General features: G+C 34.1%; 1 protein-coding gene across 1 annotated transcript in view; it reads right to left on the bottom strand.

Moving 5' to 3' along the window:
- The window catches only part of LRP1B (LDL receptor related protein 1B), a 1,927,222-nt gene that overhangs the window by 507,957 nt on the left and 1,395,946 nt on the right, over positions 1-23,319 (bottom strand). The window contains exons 33-35 of the mRNA XM_032856138.1: positions 21,139-21,279; positions 16,538-16,663; positions 14,933-15,064 (exon numbers count right to left, since the gene is read on the bottom strand). Coding sequence (XP_032712029.1) covers positions 14,933-15,064; positions 16,538-16,663; positions 21,139-21,279 — 399 coding nt within the window. The remainder of the gene's footprint in view (positions 1-14,932; positions 15,065-16,537; positions 16,664-21,138; positions 21,280-23,319) is intronic.

Here is a 23,319-nt window from a genome sequence, read left to right as displayed (position 1 = left end):
TGTCAGTGCTTCATTCTCATGAAGACATAGGCCCATTCTAGGTATTGGCTTGCCTTTCTTACTGCAGGCTCTCAGGCAGCACCACTATATAAAGGCTTATGAAATCCCTAACCCACAGGCATACATTCTACACAACCTATAATCTCCTCAGGTATCCAACTCACAGTGAAGGAGGCATGAGAGTGGGCCCATCACCATGGGATCCACTTGTTTAATCACATACCACACCATCCAAAAGCAGATGGGGTCTCAGAATTCCAGGACAACCTTTTAAAGACACAGGTGAAACATCAGCTTAGGAGTAACACTTTCAAGATGACATCCTCAGGTGACAGTATATTCAGTAAATTAGAGACCTCTATATGGTTCTGTATCACCAACAGAGCAATTCAGGCTCTAGAGACTAAAAGATGAAAACACCAGAATCCTCACTTTCACTCACTCTCAATGACCCACTGGAGGATTCTCTAATTCTCTTCCCTGAATCTTTGGACTCTGTAGGATTGGAGCTCCTGGTTTCCAAAGAGGGCACACTTTTGCCAACAGGCCACAAGCAAGGGTCCCACTAAACTACAGCCTATGGTTTCTGCCAAGATAGTTTGTAATTCTTGAGTCTAATAATCAGCAGGTTAAAGAGGAGTCACCATACTGGCATACATGACTAACCCTGAGCAGGATAAGGAGGTAGGGCTGCTTTTACATAATGTGGCCAGGGAAGAGTATGTATGGAACCTGAATGGTGCACTTGGGACCTTCTACCACCCTCTGTGTAAAGACACATGCAGCAATCCAAGTCTGAGAAGGGTTACCAAGGATTCAAACCCCTAGGAGCTAAGGTTTGGGTCACAGATCAGCTACCTAGACCTGCCAAAATGATAATTGGGAATGAAGAGCAATTAGAATGGATAGTGGAAGAGAAGGAAGATGGTTGCCAACTGTGGCCTGAGATAAACTACAGCTATAAAGTCTATTAGTCCCATTAACCTCCCTCTTCTAAATTTCCTCACAAGAAGAGAGACCTAAAGGAACTACAGAGTTGTTTCCCAAACCTGTGTAGACACAGATATGTGTGGCAAAAGGGATGCTCTTTAGCAATCTGAACATGCATTTCTCAAATCTCTGTCTATGGAAAGCATCACTGACTGAAGCCACCACTGATATAAGGCCCCACTTCCAACAAGGTTCACAGACAATGATTGAGTATGACATAAATACTGAGGCAGACACACTCCTGTGAAATGCACAACTCGTTCAAATGGCAACTTCAACTCAATAACTCCCAATCAACCTTGCAAAAAATGTCTTAGAATTGTACTGCAGCCTAAAACTTAACCTATTCAATTTTCCTCCCCAGAGGTCAGCCCTATAACACATTCCAACTCAATCTCATTAGTCTCAATCCCCTTTATTACACACAGACACTTTCCCCAATCAACTTCATACATGCCAAGATATGAATATTTTTAAATGTGGGTGAGAGAAGGTACAGAATTTCATGCCCCTTGGCCTTTGTCAAAGAGTTCAAACTGGCACAAAAAAATATGTTGTATTGATCTTCACTATTATGATCTGTACTGCTCTGTACTCCTCTTAGAAAATGAAAAAAAAAAAAAAAAACCAAGAAAAAATAAGACAAAAAAAAAGCAAAACAAAACTGGCAACTCAAGGCTGCCAATACTACATCACAGAAATGATGTGTAGTTAAGTAGCATCTGTCCCTGCTAGGTCATTTCCAATATGGTCTGCCACAGTCAGTCCCTACTAGGTCTCCCTCTCTCCCTAACTATTCACACAAGAAAGTTCTCTGGCCACTGTTGTCATTTGAGTTTGTGACAATGGCCTAGTACTCTCAATAAACTAAGGTGCAAAGGTATGTTCTGGGAATGAGATCATAGGATGGGATGAAGATTTCGGTGACATAGAAACTGTGGCTACCATAGAGATGGGGATGAAGAAAGAAGACTGTAGGCTTTACAGGGACTTGGGGATTTGCAAAGCAAGGATGTCAGAAGAGCACAGAGTGCAAAGATTTATAGCTCATTAATGAAATACCTGGCTGCAGAATATGGGCTCTGAAAAGAAGCAGAAAAATTACAGAACAAGTATAGTGAAACAAGCAGATGGAGTCAAATCACTAAAAGCTGAAATAAGGACAAAGATTAGGTTCCATGTGGGGTGATAAATACAGAAATATAGAAATGGATATTCCTATTTCTATCTACCTCCCTGGAAGAAAGTACATGGAATTAAATTTATACTTTTCAGCTTGAATAAATAATTATTCCAGATACTGAATTTCCTGTAATAACTACCAAGTATTCTAATAAAATAGATATTTTAAATGGCTCTAGTAATCATTTCCTATATAATATATTTAAATATTATATTAGTTTGTTAGGACTGCCATAACAAATACAACAGAATGGATGGCTAAAACTCCAGGACTTTATTTTCTCACAGTTCTAGAGGCTGGGAAGTATGAAACTGAGGTGTCAACAGGGGTTGATTTCATTCTGGGACCTCTCCCTTTGGCTTATAGATGTCTTCTCCCATTGTCTGCACATGGTCTTTCCTCTTTTCATAAGGACACTGGTTATATTGGATTAAGGCCTAACCATACAACTTCATTTTCCCTTAATTATCTCTTTAAGAGATAATCTTCAAATTTAGTCACATTCTGAGATGCTGAGATTTAAGACTTCAACATATAAATTTGGGGGGCACATAATTCAGCCTATAATAGGTATTCACTTGTATCTCAGAAATTTTTTTTTAATCACCTAAGAATGGATGATGCTGAAAATGTCTGAATTATTTTTAAAAATTTCTAAGTAGGAGCAAGGAGTTGTTTTATATTAGCAATTAACATTATGTTCAATCACCACCATCCTATAAGATGTAAGAAAAGGTAGCCTAAATGCAAGCCTAGTAGAAGAAAAACAATGTCTACTTCATATTTACAGGGTATGCAGATATTTGAAGAGTCATTTGGCAAACTATCAAATTCATAGCTAGGTATATGCCCAAGAAAAACGAAAACAAATCCCCACACCAAAATTTGCAATTGAATGTTCTTGGAAGTCTTATTTTCAATAGTTAAAAAAAGTAGGAACAACTCAAATGTTCATCAGCTGATGAATGGATTTAAAAAAAGGTGATATATCCATAACATCAAATATAATTCCCCCACATACCAAAAAAGTAAATGCTGGTATATGCTACAACATGGACGAACATTATGCCAACTGAAGGAATTCAATCATGAGGGATCTCATATTATATGATTATATTTCTATGAACTGTTTTGAATAAGCAAATCTGTGGAGATAGAGAGTAGATTAGTGCTTCCCTTAAGACAGACAAGTTGGAAGGACTATCAAAATTACTAATGAGCATGAAGTTTCCCTTTAGGTTAAAGATGATGTTTTAAAATTCAATATTGGTGATGATTGCACAACTCAGTGAATATACCTGAAACCATTGATTTGTTAATTTTTAAACACATAGATTCTATGGCATGTAAATTATATCTATAAAAAGTTGTTAGCTTAAAAAAAAAAAAAGGAAATCTGAGTTTGAGGAATTAACACAAATGTTGAAAAAAGATTTACAGCCCAAACTTGAAAATAGTCAAAATGTCCAAAATATTGGAAAAATAAAAAACTAATGTTATCTACATTTTTAAATAATGTACTCCTGTCAAAAACAGCATTTACAGTTTATTAATCATAGCATAGCAAAGTGTTCATGTTAGAATGGTAACTGAGAAGAGCAAGACAAAATCTTATCAATGAAAAGTTCTATTTGTATTTAAAACACATAGCACAAATGTCAAAATGCCAAAATATGGGGCGCCTGGTTGGCTCAGTGGGTTAAAGTCTCTGCCTTTGGCTTGGGTCATGATCCCAGGGTCCTGGGATAGAGCCCCGCATCAGGCCCTGCTCAGCGGAGAGCCTGCTTCCTCCTCTCTCTCTCTCTCCCTGCCTCTCTGCCTACTTGTAGATCTCTGTCTGTCAAATAAATAAATAAAATATTTTTAAAAAATGCCAAAATATGACCCCCCTAAAATGAAGAACTTAAGAAACAAATGAGCAGGGGCACCTGGGTGGCTGAGTAGGTTAAAGCCTCTGCCTTCAGCTCACGTCATGATCCCAGCAGGGAGCCCGCTTCCCTTTTTCTCTCTGCCTGCCTCTCCAACAACTTGTGATCTCTCTCTGTCAAATAAATAAATAAAATCTTAAAAAAAAATAAGAAATAAATGAGCAAAGGAAAAAGAGAGGGAGAGAAACCAAGAAACAGACTCTTAACTATAGAGAACAAATTGATGGTTTTCAGAGGGGAAGTAAATGAGAGGGGATGGGAGAAATAGGGGATAGGGATTAAAGAGTACACTTATTATGATGAAAAAACAAGACAAGGGGTCCGTGGGTGGCTCAGCGGTTAAGCATCTTCCTTTGGCTCAGGTCATGTTCCCCAGGTCCTGGGATTGAGCTCTGTGTCAGCCTCCCTGCTCAGCAGGGAACCTGCTTCTCCCTCTCCCCACTGCTCCTGTTCTCCCTTGTCCTCTCTTTCTCTCTCTCAAATAATTAAATAAAATCTTTTTAAAAAAAGACAAAATGATATAAAGGATTAATATGCCAAAATATTATTAGTTGCTATCTGTGTGATAGTATTAGTGATGATTTTTATTTCAATTTTGTTTCATGTTTTCTAATTTCCCATAATATAAAATTTCAATAAAGAATTTTTAAACAAATAAAAATATTTAATTATAGATTGAGATCTGTCATCAATAAGTGTTTGTTGAACTAATGACTAATACTCCTCAAACACATTTTAATAATGTTTAACTATTGAGCTGGTAGATATCTACTTTTTCATTCAATCATCACTATTTTAAGTTAGTAGGGTTTCACATGAACATTGAGAATAACTGAGTATGCAAATATACTCATTGGTATACTCTATTGAATCTATAAGTTCAATTTGAGCCAATTGAGATATAAACATCAGTTATTTTATCACTAATACATTATTAAGGGAGAACAGTAAATGGAAAAAAAAATAAGGCTACAGTCACTATTTAAATAAGGTTATTGATAAGAATAACTAATAAATTTTAGTTCTTACCTCTACTAATCAGTATAATATATCATAAGTAATAAAATTTTTGAATCCTTTTATTCAGAATTTAGAAAATAACTTTTTTTTAAGATTTTATTTATTTATTTGACAGACGGAGATCACAAGTAGGCAGAGAAGCAGGCAGAGAGAGAGGAGGAAGCAGACTCCCTGCTGAGCAGAGAGCCCGATGCGGGACTTGATCCAAGGACCCTGGGATCATGACCTGAGCCGAAGGCAGAGGCTTTAACCCACTGAGCCACCCAGGCGCCCCTAGAAAATAACTTTTCATGTTAGTTAGAACCCTGAATTACTGTGAAATCATCAGTGTTTTTAGTATCTTAATATTTAATTTGTATAGGAAGTAGCAACCAAAATGGGGTCTCCCTGTCAACATTTGTTTTTCTCTTGAAGAAAAGAATAGACTTGATAACACAGCCTACTTTCTATGCTCAAACGATGCCAGTCTAATTCTGATTTTGTTCACATAGGTTTTAATGACTATTGACTAAGAAAATAGATGGTTTTAAAACAAAAGCTTATAGGTTGTTACTGTTGAAGCTGTTAATATTAAAATTTGAACAGTCAAAAAGCTGGAAGTAGCCCAGAGAAATCATTATTCAGAAGAGTTGGTTTGTTTCTTTTAACTCTTTAAAAGACTCCAGAGCCAGAGAGACATAATGCTTAAGTAATCTATTCTGGTATTTAATACACTTACAATCAAGTTCCATTTCTGGTTCCATCTGAGTTTTTCCCTACTTAATTTACATCTAGCTCCTCTCATTCAGTCCTCAGTAAAATTAAATAATAAATAAATGAAACAAATAAACTTCTAAGCTAAAGCAATCAACTTTGTTTCTCAACATAGTCCCAGATGAATTCACTGACAGAATGTTTTACTCATAGCAAATGATGGGAGATTGGAAGAAGATTTGCATAATTGCTCTTGTGCACCATAGTAGGCATAAAGAACTGGTAATTGTTGCCAACTACTTCAGAGCTCCCTTTCTGGCCACAAATCTCTGTGAAGGGGCACTTGATGCAATGCTAGAACTCATTCTAAGCATAGTTAACATCAGCCAACATTTAGCCTGCATTGGTGACAAAAAGAAAAGTAACCACACTAATAATTCTGTTCGTGTTACACACCTTCGTATCCCCCAGGCAATCCTAGACAGGTATAAGAATTTTCTTGAAAGAACTTTTCTTAAAGAGCTTTTGTGCCAGGGAGTTGTCAGTAGATGATTTAGTGTAAGTTAATATTACATGAAGACTTTCCCAGACCCTGGTCAAAAACTGTAAAGGGGGGTTTTAGGGAGCTGCTGGCTTTTCTTAAAGGATTTAAGCCATAATACAAAAGTTATTCATATGGTAATATCATTGATAACCTGAACTAGCCATCAAAATTTATGTCTTAGACAGTAATAGGTGGTGATAATATGGATAAAACATCCATAATACTTTGAAAAACAGCCCCTAATGTATTACCAATGATCCCCACCACAGGATATTGAGCCCCTTTTTAATCCTTTCCCGGTGAGTATGGGCTGTGCCTAGTTGCCAACTTCTAATAAATAGAATGTACCAAATGTGATGAGATATCCTTTCTGAGATTGGGTTACAAAAGGTCTGGCTTTCATTATGTGCGTGCCATTTCTCATTGTATTGTTCACTAGCTCTCAGGGAAGCTAGCAATCATGTTGTGAACTGCACTGTGGAGAGGCCGACATGATAAGAAACTGAAATCAGTGTTCAGTGAGGAGCTGTGACCCTCTGTCAAATAGCCCACAAGGAACCGAATCCTGCCAACACCCATATGAACTTGGAAGCGAACTCTCCCTAGCTGAGTGTCTTGAGGAGACTACAACAAGGTGTTTAGCCAACACCTTGATTGAAACCTCATAAACTGACCCGTAGAAACTATAATATAATAAATGTTTATTGCTTCAAGTTGCTAAATTTTGGTAATTTGTTATATAGCAATAAATGATACAAATAGAGTGGGATAAATTATTTTTTTCTTTCTCCTTCCCCTTTTCCATTTAGAATGATCATCATTGTTTCCCTTATTCACCCCTCAAATGAGGCTGTACTAGTGGTCTTCTGTCCCTAAATTTAGCGGAGGCAATCCTAACCTTGGCGAATATAGCATCATCATTCCCCCAAACTCCAAGTCCTGAAACTGTCAAATATCTTTCCCAATCATTACCACAATAGGATTACAATTCTTATTAGGAAATTATCGGGGTTCTGATGTTGGTTACTTCACTACTGGTATTCAATTCATGGTTTATGTCAATCCCAAGGGCAAAAACTCAAATGCAAATCCTGAATGAAGAATTTCATTTGGGCATCTTGAAGTAACCAACTCTCCTCTGTATCCATATTTTATTCACAAACCCACTTTCTTCACTGTTAAAATGAAAATACCACCTGCCTCAACAAATTATTTAGATGAATTAAATGGCATAAATACAAAAATGTTTCCTAACCATATTTGGGCAATGTAGTAAGTGTTCAATAAATGTTAAGGATTTTTTAAATGTTATTTTAATTTTTCTTTCTCCTCAAACTTCCTCTTCCTAGCCCACAGTAGGTAATTAGTTCCAGTTCTAGTCTTTCTACTTTAGCCAAGTCTTTATTCTAAAAGTAGTAAGGAATTCATGGAAATAATTAGTTCTTTATTCTTCTCAAATGATCTGCTTACTACATCCCAAAGGATCTGCTTACTTACACCTCAAAGGACCTGCTTACTACACTTACTAATTGCTTCTGGTGAAGAAAAAGTCAAATGATAAAAAGAAATTAAAGATCTACCGTTTATGACTAGTCTAAAATCAATGAAATAACTTTCATTTTTCTCTATTAACTAGAAAATTGTCTACTTGGTTAAAAACTAATGATCAATAATCTCAGAAACTGAATCAAAGCCCTTATTTTTTCTTCTTAAAGAAAGGGTGTCAAAAAGAAAAATAGATTAACATTTTATTGGAAGGAAATAAACACATTTTTAAGGAAAAAAACACATTTTCAAGGTTAAAAGCACTTTTTTTTAAGGTCACAATTAACAGAGTTAATGGTATCAATGTACTTAAGCTAAAGGAGACCTCAACATTATCATTTGACCTTACAGCATATCCAGGACTGAGTTTCTGGGAATAAACAGGTAACAATGTATTGTCTAAGAATCAAAGTACAGAGAAATCTGAAAAACATCCAGAAGACTGACTTATCTAAAAAATACTTTCTTCACATCTCTTTGGTGCTGCTTTAGTTGTATTTATGGTATTGGGTTAAGATATTGTGCTTTCCTCAAACAGAGTAAGATAACTTGTACATCTCTTAGCAGCTATTAATAATTAACTGTGAATTAGTATAGCTAGGTCTTTTGAGAATAGGTTTCGTGTTAACTCGGTTTTGATAAGGAAAAGAGTACAGGAATATATTAGAGTGTCAAATATAAATGTAGCTCTGCTGAAAAGAATCCTGAGCCACTAAAAAGAAATATAGTAGCATATGTTGACTCAGGAGAGGGAAAAAGAAAGGTGCCTAAACACAGAAATGATATGCTTCGTGTGAATATATCTAAAGTTGGTATTCACACGTTTTACTTTCATGAGGAGTGTTAACTGCCCAAGTGAGAAGTTACCATGAGACTTGCTTCTGTGATTCTCCCAATGACAGAGAGAATAATATAAATCCCAAATAAGTTGACCAAAGTCTTAATCTTAGCAGGTAAGATTGCATCTCCTGGGCTTTTGGTTTCCAGCAATCTCTGGGGAGTTCAGATGTCTGAGAAAGATGTCTGTTTATGTTTTGAGTTCAGAAATTATCCAAAAATGATTTGTGAGATATATATAATAATTTGTTTAACTTTTAGTTCCTTATCTATGCATGATACTTGTCTATGAGGGTTGTTGAAGTTTTTGTTTTCTTGTGGTAGTTACTACTTTGCCTCTTGAAAGATATACTAGCCTTGACCATGTACAAGTATATACAAAATGCTCACATGATTTGAAAATACAGTCTTGAAGCAAGTTTGAAATGACAACACAAAATAGTATTGGTTCACTGTCACAAGAACTAGAAAAAAATGAACCAGTACTAAAAATTCACTTTGTAGCCAAGGAAATGGTTTTCATAAAATTGAAAAAATGTCCTAAAGCAACAGTATTATATTTAAGTTATTGCTGTTACTGACATGAAAAGAATTCCTTTTATAATTCTTCTGTGGTCTTGTTTGGTGACAAAATGGTTACTAAAAATTTTTTGTGAATAGCTGTCTTCTAAGCCTCCAGGGAAAGGGAGAGACTCTCACTTGAGTGTCACCTGCTTCAATTCTTTTTTTTTTTTTTTAAGTTTTTATTTATTTACTTGAAAGAGAGAGAGATCACAAGTAAGCAGAGAGGCAGGTGGGGGTTGGGGGGGAAGCAGGCTCCCCGCTGAGCAGCGAGCTTGATGTGGGGCTCGATCCCAGGACCCTGATATCATGACCTGAGCCAAAGGCAGAGGCTTAACTCACTGATCCCAGGTGCCCCTACCTGCTTCAATTCTTAAATGGATTTAAGGTCACATGATTCAATGATTCAGTATATGAATCAAAATAAAATATGATCTTCTACAAGCACAAATTTGCAGAAGTGCAATGTAGTTTATCAAGTAATACCAACAATGTCCAAATAAAATTTTGTTTTAGTGGTTATAGGTATAAGATGGCATAGTGTAAAAATTGGAAATAGGTTATTTAATTACCATATAACCTCTTGATCTCTCTGGGTTTCATTTTCCTTATCTGTAACAAGAGGGAATGCTACTACATGGTACCAAATGTTCCTTCTAGTTCTAACATTTAACAATATATGTAAATGTTGTGGAACTATTAATGAGAGATTACTTCATATAAATAGGTGACAGTTAAATGTGTAAATGAGGCAACAGTATTTTGTCATACATTCTCTTTCACTTTATTTTATTAATAGACTTTATTTTTTAGTATAGTTTTAGATTCCCAGATAAACTGAGCAGAAAACTCTCATGTGCTTTTTCCTCTCATACACATGCAGCCTCCCCCACTGCTAAGATCTCATACTGAAGTGGTACATTTGTCACTACTGATGAACCTAAATTGGTATATCCATAGTTTATATCAGAACCTATAGTTCAGATTAGGGATTACTCCTGGTGTTGTATATTCCATGGGTTTTAACAGAAGTTAAAAGGAAAAGTTCTTTCAATGTTTTGCCTTAATGGCCAGATCACTATGTGACGGTGTAAAAAAGCATGAAAACATTCCCCATAGTGAATGCCAAGCAATGGCATCTAAATAATAATTTTTGATGCTCTCTTAAAAAAACAGAACTAACAAACAAAAACCCTACAGATCATCCACACATGCATTACCTCAGAAACTATTCCTTGTTTATCTTTTTTCTCTATAGAAATTTAGCTATGATGGGACGCCTGGGTGGCTCAGTTGGCTAAGCGGCTGCCTTCGGCTCAGGTCATGATCCCAGAGTCCTGGGATCGAGTCCCACATCGGGCTCCTTGCTCAGCAGGGAGCCTGCTTCTCGCTCTGCCTCTGCCTGCCACTCTATCTGCCTGTGCTCACTCTCACGCGCTCTCTCTCTCTCTCTCTCTGACAAAAAAAATAAATAAAATCTTTAAAAAAAAAAAAGAAAAAGAAATTTAGCTATGATATTCTACACCTAGTAGATAGCAATTAACTTTTGTTAATATTGAGTTGGATGATTCAAATTTGAACAAAAGAGATAAAAGATGAAAACAGGAATATACGCTTGAAATTTTCAGATAAATAATCATTCTTTGAAAGATCTTGTATGTGCCACTCCACACTGTAAAGTCTCTTTACGCTAAATGTGACAACTTTCAAAAAAATAATAATAATAATAACTATTCTCTGAATAGAATGTCCTCTCTCTTCAAGCAATATCTTATTATGTGATTATTATAAAAATGCATAAATACCCTCAAGGGGGGGAGGGGAAGACTGGATAGAGCATTACTTACTGAAGATCACATTACTAACTGGAGCAATAGGCCTTTTTTGGAGGAATTTCTCTTAAAACATATTCTTCAAAGCATCAAATTCAATATTCATTCATCAGGAGGAATATGACCCAGTGGGCAAGGATTTTCAAAGCTTTTTTTTTTTTTTTTTTTTCCCAGTGGAAGGGACTTTTCCAGTGAAGTGATAAAAATGCTTTGAACATTTTAAACCTAGCTACAGGGTCTTCTTTCTCCTGTGGATACTATCCAGAATTGCCTCATCTGGTGAAAGAAATCCTTTCACTGCAGAAAACTTTAATTCATTAGGACCAAACGCCAGCAGGACTGAAATCTGTTAATCCTCATGAAATGCACAGATTTGAACAATGTATTCATCCCTGTAAAACTGTGGTAATAAAATCCTATGACATAAATTATAATGGTTATACTCAAGAAATGATTCTCCTTCACACCATCTCCTAATTGTAATGAGAAGGTTTTGTTTGGTTTGTTGTTGTTTAGAATAAGGATCTACTGTGCCCTTCCATTCTGTCATCTTTATCTTTGATAGATTCCTAAAGTAGGGATTATGTCACAGAAGTGAATGCCCATTAATGAAAGAAGAAATACAATATCTGCAAAGAGAACTAATAGTGAAAGAACTTATGATCAGGTAAAACATAACGGCCATGGTGAAAAAGGAAAAAAAAAAAAAAGTTGATGCACCAAAAACTGGTTTCTCTCCTTTGTTCAGGAGCAATCTAGACATTTGCCTTCCTTCCTCCATGAAGGGACTTCACTCAACAAAGCCAGAAAACTTATATATTGTATCTAATGGTGTCATAAATCAAGTGGCTGCCACCTTTTCTGATCCTAATACATTTTCATAAAACACAATTAGTAAAGGACCAGATTATGAAATAGACCGAAGCACAAAAGGTACGCACAGAAGTGGTTGGAGGCTCTTATTACTACCACTGCCATCATCATCACTAGTGTTTTACTTGGTTCCTTATCTATGTACTGTCTGCTGGCCCCTAGGTTTACATTTAATGACTTCAAATAGCTGGTGATATTTTTTAATATTTAAATATCTGCTCGGGGTGCCTGGGTGGCTCAGTGGGTTAAGACTCTGCCTTCGGCTCAGGTCATGATCTCGGGTGCTGGGATCGAGCTGGGCATCAGGCTCTCTGCTCAGCAGGGAGCCTGCTTCCCCCTCTCTCTTTGCCTGCCTGCCTCTCTGCCTACTTGTGATCTCTCTCTTGATCTGTAAAAAATAAAAACAAACAAACACACAAATCTACTCTCCCTACTGTTCATTATCACCATAATTAAATCCATCTTTACTAGGGAATTTTACTAACCTACTCTCTCTGTACCGAAGAAATTAAGAAACAACCGTTCTATGCAGATCACTGAACAGAAAGTATAATATAGTCAAAAGAACACAAAAGGAAATCTTCTCTAATTAGAAGCTGAAATACAGTTTCCAGGGTATGTGTGTAAACACATATATATTACATACACACATATATCACATATGTGTATTTTTACAATTTATTACTTTCTATTATTAGGTATCACTACTATTTTCACAGCTCCCATATATACCAGGCACTGGGCCAAGCATTTGCATACATTAATCTTAATATTCCCATGCCCCATAAAGTGAGGCAGCTGAGCCTCAGAAATATCAAGTAACTTACATCACGGGGTAGTAAGAGGGTGAACTGGCACCAGAATCCGAGTTGTTGCAAAAGTCTTGCCTCTTCCTACTATATGTTTTCCTGGCCCCAGGTCTCCAACCCTCTGATTCAAAGTAAGTTTTGCATTGCTGTTTTCTGATTAACAATAGGGATTTAGATACATTCTTGAACATTCTAATTTTATATGACTATTCTATATGCCTACATCCTTATACATTAAGAAGAAATAGATTTTGTAAAAACAATTTCTTCCTAGGAATTGAATTTAAAAATATGGCAGATATGATATAAAGAACACAAAGTTTTGACTAACAACCAAGAATTTCTCTGGGGGAAAAACTACGTTGATGCAAAATAAGTTTATTATGATATTATTATTGGGAATCTAGAAATAGGGAGAGTACTATTCTCTGCAAATAAAAATATCCTCTGTCGTGGTACATTCTACAAAACTTAACCATTTTGCGGCCACTATAAAGCCTCAGAGAATGAATGCAATTTATGCAAATAATCAGTTTACCCATAAGAAAAAAGAGAGGTACTAATGATCTAACCAGGACATTTACAACACCAAATGTTTTAATATCATACCTCACAGAAATTTTCAAATACTTCCAAAAATCATTATGAAGTCTTTAAAAGAATCAAATACGTGATAACAGCTGAAACAAGGGATTATGTGTACTTACAAAAAAGATATGCATATATACATGACATCTTTTCAAGAAGTTCAAGTTTTCTTAGTTTTGCACTGACTAAATCCTATATGATGAAATTCTAAAGAATAAGATGCATGTAATTAAAAGGGAGGGTAGATTATGCATGGTAGGATAGTGAGCCTTCCGTGTATAATGAGGTTTGATCAAACAGCCTTGCTTGATCAAAAATCACATTGTGATTTTCGCAAAATTTACGTTTGCTCAACAAAATATACTATATTTGTCTGAATTTCCTTTTAAGAAAGGTCCTTTTTAAAATGTAGGAAGTTTGGCCTGTATATGATTCCAAACATTTGATACAAAATTTACTTAAGAAAAGTCATCTTTGAAATATTTCTGAAGATCCCCAGTAATTCATTACATTGTAGCCAGGAATTTCATTAACACATGATTAAACAAAATGTGTTATAGCTGAGGGGAAAAAAAAAAAGCTTACAACCAGAATTCCACATACTGATGCGTAAAGATTTTTTTAAGATTATAAATCAAAGAACTACCTGCTTTTTAACATTAGATAAAATTAAGTCTCCACAAGTACTGAAAAAATACTGCAAACATACATGTACATCTTCAGCATGAAAACCTTAATATAGGAAGCATATGATTTAGCTCGAGGAGAGGTAGAGAAATTTGCTTTTATAAGTTTAGACACACAAATGTAGAATTATAGATCTAAGTATAAATCCAAGAAGCATATCTAATGTTTATACTATGTCTGAACTTAACAATTAGTACACACACACACACACACACACAAAACACATTTTCTTCGATAAATTGGGCAGTGTCTACCATCAATTTCCAATCAGACATTTATATTAGCTACAGGAAAATGTTAGTGTCTGATCTTTTTTTCAACATTTGCTAAAACAAGATGATAAGATAAAATCTGACTCCAAAATAATACATACCATTTTCAAAAGTAATTTAAATGGCACAGCATTTATAATTGTTCACTTATTTGGAATTCATTTGCTACTATCTATATTAGAATAGATAATCATTCCGACAATGTTTTAAATTATATTATGTTATATGTATATAGTCAATCAAAATGTTTTGTATATCTTTATATCCGTAATTGAATAAAAGTAAAAGTGTCATTTAAAAAATTACAAATAAAAATGAAGAAACCAAATGCCAATCATGGCATTTTAATGTCCTTGCAATTCAAATGCTATACTTTAGGAAATTTTTACTTGATTTTTTCAGGAAAACATACTTAGAACAATTTGTATTAGGCTTAAATATTCATTACTAATTTGCTTTCTTATTCCACATCTTGACTATCAGAGTACAGAGGGAAAGGATATACTGCCATCAGGCATAATAAATCAAGTGAAAACATCATACATTAGTCATGAATAAAAAACTATTTACCTGCATGGAAATCTATCCCAACAGCAAATGAAGTTCCTGATATAGGCATCAAAGCATCCATTTTGTCACTTGGTTCCAGAGGTATTCCCCTGATTCCTTCATGAACAGAGTACATAAGAAATGACTCTATACCTAATTGGAAAGAAAGAAAGAAAGAAAGAAAGAAAGAAAGAAAGAAAGAAAGAAAGAAAGAAGGAAGAAAAAAAAAAAAGCCCCAAGAGAATATTTAAAATTAAAATCATTCTATTAACATTATTTCAAAGTCTTAATTTTTTCATAAAACATGTTCCTTAGCCTTTTTTAAATTTTTAACTGAATACTACACTTCTGACTAGTGGAAAGGTAGATAGATTAGTGGCTCTCAAACTTGAGTATGCATCAGAATGTTCTAGAGGACTTGTTAAAACACAGATTACAGAGGTCCCCAACCCAGGGGCCTGATAATTTGAATTTTTGAAAAGTTTCCAAGTACTGATGGCACTACTGGTCTGGGAACCATACTTTCATAAACACAGAGGCAGATAATTTTGGAAAACATACCTGGCCTCACAACCCAAAATTCACCCCCTCTTTTCTAATATCCAATTATCTTATTGCTTATATATGATAAACTTTGAGTGTATATATGATTTTACATAGCTACAGAGTTGTTAGTTTTATAATAAAGTTAATCTTCTTAAATCATTTTGAACACTAAAAACATACCAAGTACTTAATGTTTGCTAATACCTTGTTGTTATAGCTTCAAAAGTATGTTCTAAAATATGCACAGACATAAAAGCTGATTACCAGAAGTCTGCATGCTGATACTTATGAATTTTTCTAATACGCCAGAACATGTTTTTAGGCACATATTTTCTTATTCTTCTTCTTCTTCTTTTTCTTTTTTAAGATTTATTTACTTGGGAGAGAAAGAGTGGGCACGCACGTGTGGGGGTGGGAACAGAGGGCATGGAGCTGGATGCTAGCTAGATTCCATGGCCTTGAGATCACGACCTGAGCCAAAACCAAGAGTGAGAGGCTTAACTGACTGTACCACCCAGGCACCCCAGGTTGAAACATGTTTTTTAGTAAAATTAAGTCATGATCATTGGATAAAAAGATCATTCTAGAATCAAATTTCTTTGGAACTAAGCACTAGAATCTATGAAACGTGAAATAGGAAGATGGGTGTTTTAGGTTTTAGTTCTTTGGCAATGATCTTCTCTCTCAGCTAACCAAATCTAAGCCCTCACCACTTCTCTTGTATTTTTTTTCAAACAGTTAAAAGAATAACTGAATTCAGATTGAATCGTAATAGTAACCAGTCACTGCTTTTTACTTCAGCCCTTGCTTATTCAAGTTGAAAGTAGTTTCTACTGGGCTTGCTTCAAAGTTTGATAATAAACTGCGGTTCCGGAAAATAACTAATTATGACCTTTAAAGAGCAGTAATACTTAAAACTTTTTAGATGGTAACAATCTTACATATATGAGACTAAGCAGTGAACCATTGTTCTAATAAGACACTAATATTATTTTTTCTATTTTTAAACTAATTTTTGTTGCCTAAAATTTGCATTGATAAAGTAAATGCATCAGAATTAAATTTTCCAAGACCTTATACCTTGACATGACATGCGGTTCTTTTGGAGATAATATCCCACTGTACACATGCAAGTCCTTGTGGTTTCAGATGTTGGTAAACAAAGTTGAGAGCATCCGCCATTATTTAGTTGGCAGGAATTGCTGCCTGCATAGGAGGAAAACAAGCAAAAGAAATACTTAAGAAAAATAAAAAGAGTATCATTTGATAGCAATAATTTGAACAAATATTTATACTTTTGTTGATTTATAAATGCAGCTGCTTCATAGAGGTTAGTATGATGTTTTACTGTTTTGAATAATTTGAAATGGCATATTGCAGTTGAAGTCTGCCCACCCAAAAAAAGTAAATGGAGGTCTGATGTGTGGCATAGTGATTATCCACAGCAATACTATAATTAATTTATAGTATCAATTAAACTTTGATTACAATTCAAAGTTGCTAAGAGACTAGATCTTAATTATTCCCACCACAAAAAAAAAAAAAAAGATAATATATGATGTGATAGAGGGGTTAGCTAATGCTAAGGTGGTAATCATCTTGTAATATATAAATGCATCAAATCAGCCCTTTATATCCCTTAAACTTGTGCAATTTTATATGTCAATTAGATCTCAAAAAATAAATTTTAAAATAAATAATTAGAAACAGTTTTTTAAAAAGCAAATGACAATGCATGAGAAGATTCAGGGCTACAGAAAAGCAAGTGAAATTGGTTTGTCATGAATGCTGTCAGACTTGCAATATTTTAAGATCACAGAAACTAGGAAATATTTTATTATGATTTTTATTATGATATCTCATTTCAACTCTATAGTTACTTCCTTTTCAAGAATATTTTATCTAAATGTGTCAAATCAATAGCTGTTAAATTATACCACTAACTCAATGTGAAGATTATGCCATTAAAAGAAAGGAGGTATATACATATTTAAATAATTTTTAAAGCAAGGAAATAAATTTTGCTATTCCTAGGAACATAATTCTCCCAAAATATATTTAAAACACACCCGTAAGAGTCATCTAATTAATTGGCATATTAATTCTCCTTATTCCTGAGTAGCAGCAATGACAAATATTAGTCAGGTAATCACAGGTAGGCATTCTATAAAGATGTTCCATTGAATTTACTAGGCCCAATGTGCTAATTAAAGCTGGTAGTGTGACGTTAAAAAATTTACAGTCTTATCCAGCAAGTTCATTAAATATCCCATTTTTACAACATTTTTATTATTCGAGGACATGCAGTACCGTTTACTGGATGTTCAAGCTCTAATATGAAGTGCAATAAATCCAGTGAGAATTACAAAGTGTGATGAAAGCTATATATCAATAGTGCTCTATGGAAAATTCAAAATACCAATGCAGCTCATTATTTCTCATCTCCTGAATTCAAAATAGTCTGATGGGATTTAATTGTTCAATTGAAGCTGTAGTGAGTTCTGTCACTTTTGAAGTGTGAAATACTCCCAACTTGGGAGATTTCTCATCTGGAGATTTACCAAACTCTGCTCATTTCCTATAGTTACCATTTCAGTCAATGCTGGACTCTGTCCTATACAAGGCCACATGCTAGGCCTAGGGTTGCCCTGTGAAATCACTACTTTTATCTCCTATATAAACTAATGAAGATGAATTGACTTATTCCCTCAGCTCCTCAAGCTGACTTATATACTAAGATAAAATTTCAGATCTCTGATTATTTTAATGAAAGAGTTATATTTTCAGATTTATAATAATCTATACTGACCTTATACATATTATAGTTTATAGAAAACACATAAACATATATTAATGCAATGCCAAGCTATGGAAATTTGCATTTTGATATTGATTTATTTCAACTACTATAAAGACTGAAAAGCTGAGAAGAGATTGAGAAGAAATGTTTTAACTAGAGAGCATGAAGAAACATCAAATGGAAAGAAGGGGAAATGAGGAAATTGAAGTTAATAAAAAAATAGATTAGGAAGACAATGAAATCACAAAAGAAAAATAGGGTTCTATAACCTTGGTGATATTAAATATATGTTAAAAACATAAGAAAAGGAACTTCTGGAACTGCATTTTTAAATATAATTGCAGTAATAGCAGTATATTGTACCATACTTATTTTTGACAAATAATATAATTAGCCTATGTTAACAATTATGTTGTACAATATACATTTCATGTATCACTTGTTTAGTCTCTACTAGTGAAGAGGAGAAAAAGGGAAAAAAAAAGATGAAATGAGTCACTATTTGCAATAAGTATCTTTGCCTAACCAACAATGAATTGATGTAGGAAAAAATATTAGAGTGGTTTTAAAGACAGTAATTTAGGTAGTGATTATCTGGCACATTTGAAATACCAGCTTGGCTTAATATTTTGCAATGAGACTGATGTTCAAACTTCATGCCCCAATTCCCCAGTGGAGGTAGAGAGTCCACTTGACTAACGAGAAGTCTCAGCTCTTTAGTGATCTACGTCAAAAGTGATAAATGAAGTAGCTAATTGTACTTTGAAATCCAAAGAGGTAGTAATGTTAACACCTTAAATAATTCTAAATTGCTCATATTTCATACTAATGAAGCTTTTAAGGTACCTGCCATGATTCTGTTAATGTGATTCTCTCTAATACAGATGCTTTCATCAGCACATTCTTTTAGTAAAAATAGTATTTGCACTGAATTTTAAGCTTAGTTATATTATACCATTAATTCCCAAGTATTACAGGTCCTTGTCAAGTTAGGAATACTTTCACAACATGTAAAATACCCAAATCTACCTGTAGGATTAAACATTTACAAGATGAGGAAAATTTTGTTAGCATGAGTAAAAAAGTGATCCAAATATAATACAAAAAAGTTTTCCTCCAATAAACTTTTTGGTGTTGTATCTGGGAAAACTCTATAAATTATATTAATTTACAATTTCAAGCAAACCATGTGCTTTTTCATATTTTGAAAAAGAAGGAATAAATGTTTGCATGTCTTGTTTGGAAGCAATACATCTCTCCCTCTGTTGTATTTTCTAATATGTTTTCAGATATAATCACATTAAGTACAGACTATGAACTAAAGTTTACCACAGTACTATAAGCTTTTATACTTTGCAAATATATTCTATTAAAATCCACAAAAAAATGTCATGGTGTTTTATTTATTGAGTACCAATGTTTTATTCTCAATGATATAATCTATTCCCCATGGCTTGAATGCCAGAAAAATTATTTTGATTACAGATTTGCTAGTCAAAATGCTCCTGTTCATTATTATAGATAGTTTTTTTTTTTTTTTTTAAATGTCAGAGGAGCACCTAGTTGGCTCACAGTCTGTTAAGCCCCAGACTCTGGATTTTGGGTCAGGTAATGATCTCAGGGTTGTGAGATCTGGTTTCGTGTTGGGCTCCCCACTAGGGGTGGAGCTGCCGTGAGATCCTCTCTCTCTCCCTCTTTCTGTCCCCCATCTCCTTCTCTAAAAAATAAATAAGTAAGACTTTAAAAATTAATTTTTTTTAAATCAGAGAGAAAATACAGATTTGTGCATAAAGTACGGGTATTAGTGTCTTCTAAACCATGAAAGGAGCCCAGTAATCACTTAATTATTTGTTTGTTTGTTTGTTTGTTAAAGCAATTATTTTCTTTCTTTCTTTTTTTTTTCCATGAAATTTCAGGAATGATTTCATACTAGAATTTGGCCCATGCTCTGTCCAGGGAAGGCAACCATGAATCTGGTCTTCCTTTTATGTCTGGATGTGCAGGTATGGCTCCCAATTGGTATTGCCAATAAATTCTGTCAATTGATGCTGTTACCTATGTTCAGAATTAGTGATCCTCTTGGTTCACTAATTCTGTCTCTACTGTTCTCTGCTTTGGTCTATATGCCCAAATCCTTCAGATGAAAATTCCTTTACATTTTCTTGAAATGTTTTTCCTAAGAAGAAAAGTATGTGAAGCTAAGGATTTTCATAGCAGAGACTAAAGTAAGAAAGCAAAATACAGAAAAATATTTTTTCTAGGAAAAGAGTTCTGCTAATGTCATGGGTCATGAAGCAAGAACTAAGAAAGGACTAGCAGGTGTGGGGCTGTCCTGGCTGGCATCTCTAAAGTAATTGCCATTTGGGCAATGTGACAAGTCCACCTATGTAAACCATCTGTTCGTTCTCTCACTCCATTTCACTGCACACCATTTGGACAAGCAAAAACAAAAAAGCAAAATGCTTAGAGCCAAACAATGCAGTGCTTTTGGATGCAAAATTCTTACGTTGACATAGTCCATTTGAAATCCCCTCATTCCTTCAGTTTCGGGGCTTAATTATACACTGTCTGTATCTGGCTGGGATTTATTTTTCTCATTCTTACATTTTTAAATCAAGAACTAGATAAGACCTCTTTGAAGACCTGACAAATTAAGATCCCTTGGGAGCCCTTGCTAACATTTTGAAAACTCATTATATACCTTATGTTAAGGGCATTTCTTCTGTAGTAATAAGGAGCATTTGCTCCTTATTTATTTATTTATTTTTTTAACTAGAAGCAAAATACAAACCTTTCACTTGTTGAATTGAGAAAATAATATGAAAAGAAGAGAACATTATATATTCAAAAAGTGGCACAAATTCATTACAGTGTGACTTGCCTTGCTGTGCTTCTTTATCATACACTTTCATATGAACAACCCCAGAAGTCTTATTTCGCAGGACAGTGGGGTTTCTTCCATCTCTTTTGCTGCAGGTTCCCAGCTGAGCTAAGTTTTGGTCTGCCCACCACAGTTTCATATCTATAAAAGTGAAAAGATTTCTTCTATGAAAAAGATATTCATCTTATTAAATAATAGTAAACAGCTATTAAAGTATAATACTTTTTGATTTCTTTTGTTATATTCCCAAAATCTGTTTCTAAGGGAAGCAATGAAATCACTCTCACTCTTTAAAAAATATAGACCACAGTGATATATTATTGTTTAAATTTTCCTCCCTCCTCCCCAATTAGAGGCTCTTGCCCTAACTTTTCTTTTTCTTAAAAGAAAATTTCACACACCATATAAATAAAAGCATATTCAAATTAATATAGAATTCAGATTATATTATTTACATACTTAAACATGATCACAGTAGTACTGTATTATATCTGTAAATGAACAGCAAAATCCAACCAAATATCCAAACAAAACTTATAAAAAAAAAGACTATACTCTTCGTTTGCAATATGGAAACTTTTAATAATTAGTACTCCCTGCTATTGAATTCCTCATAGTAACATCTTTTATTTTTCTGCACTGCTCATGCCCCTTTCTTCAAAATTTTAATAATGTAAACTGCTCGGTGTATGTGTTGAGTGCATGTATTGAATATTTTTTGTGGGGTGCATGTATTTTTTTGGATATCTCTCTTAGAAGAGACCCTGCAATATGCCACAGATTAAAAAAAAAAAGAGAGTCTTGACTTTAAGGAAGCTAGCATGCTGGTGAAAATGATACATTTGTCTACGGCCATACCACCCTGAATGCACCCGATCTCATCTGAAAATGATACATTTATTATTATTTTATTTCAAATTATTATACCAAAACTAGAAGGAGTCTATTACCATTCTCATTTTATAGATGAAACATCTAAGATTCATAGAGATTAACTATCTTAATCAAATTTATATATTTGGTCTTCCTATCTCCAAAATTTGGTTCTTTCTAAGACTCCATGCAGAATGCATAAAAATTTTAAGAAAGGCAATAATTCAAAATAAAGTTCATAATTATAAAGGTTTTAAACAATTTAGACTTTTCTTGAAAAAGCTAATTAATCACAATTGGGACCACCTCAATTTCTACCTAGAAGTTAAAGGTTATTTAATTGTATGAACAAAACAACATAATCTTTACTTTCACCGTACATTTATTCTTATTCAAATTCTACTATATTCAGACTGAACCAAAGCCTAGTTTCAGATATTGCAAGGAGAGTAATACAGACATCAACAATGATAATCCCTTACCGAATTTGATTTTGTGCAATGCACAATTCTAAACACTACAGATTACTTCATTTAATCTTCACAACAATTTTATTAGGTAAGTACTACTATTATTAAACCATTTTGCTGAAGAACACTGAGACAAAATGAGGTTAAATAGTTTTCCCTAGGTCATACAATAAATAGGAGCCCCAAATTATAGAACAAACCCCAGTTTTAGAGCCCATGGTGTTAAATTAACTCTAATGTCCTCTTTCATTGATAGATGTTTAGTCTTCTCTCTCTTACATGGATATAATATATATATATATATATATATATATATATATATAAAATAAAATATATATAAATAAAAAAAAAAAAAAATATATATTTTTTTTACTTGTGTAAAGTCTTTGCTATCCCCCAGTTAATTCCTGATATTAGTAATTTTTGTCTTCTTTCTCTCTTTCCTTTGGTCAGTCTCAATTTTAATTCCTTATGTATGTATGCATATATGTATTATAGTAATAACACAACATAAGATGTGGACTTTTTTCAAGTAAGTGCACGATGCAGCATTAACTATAGGCACAATGTCTTGTAGCAGATCTTTAGAACTTATCTTGCATAATCATTGAACATCAACTTCCCATTCTCTTCTCCCCCATCACCTGCTATCATTATTCTATTCTTTATTTCTATGAGTTTGACTACTTTAGCTCTCTCATATAAAAGGAATCATGAAATATTTGTTCTTCTGTAACTGGCTTATTTCATTTAGCATGATGTCCTTCAGGTTCATCCAAGTTGTTGCATATGGCAGGACTTCTGTTTGTTTTAAGGCTGAAAAAAATATGTATTTTTT

This window comes from Lontra canadensis, unplaced genomic scaffold (genome assembly GCF_010015895.1).
Source record: "Lontra canadensis isolate GAN:19392208 unplaced genomic scaffold, GSC_riverotter_1.0 scaffold11, whole genome shotgun sequence".
Lineage (NCBI taxonomy): Eukaryota > Metazoa > Chordata > Mammalia > Carnivora > Mustelidae > Lontra > Lontra canadensis.
The sequence above is the reverse complement of the archived record's forward strand: the minus strand, read 5'-3'. Positions and strand labels throughout refer to the sequence as shown.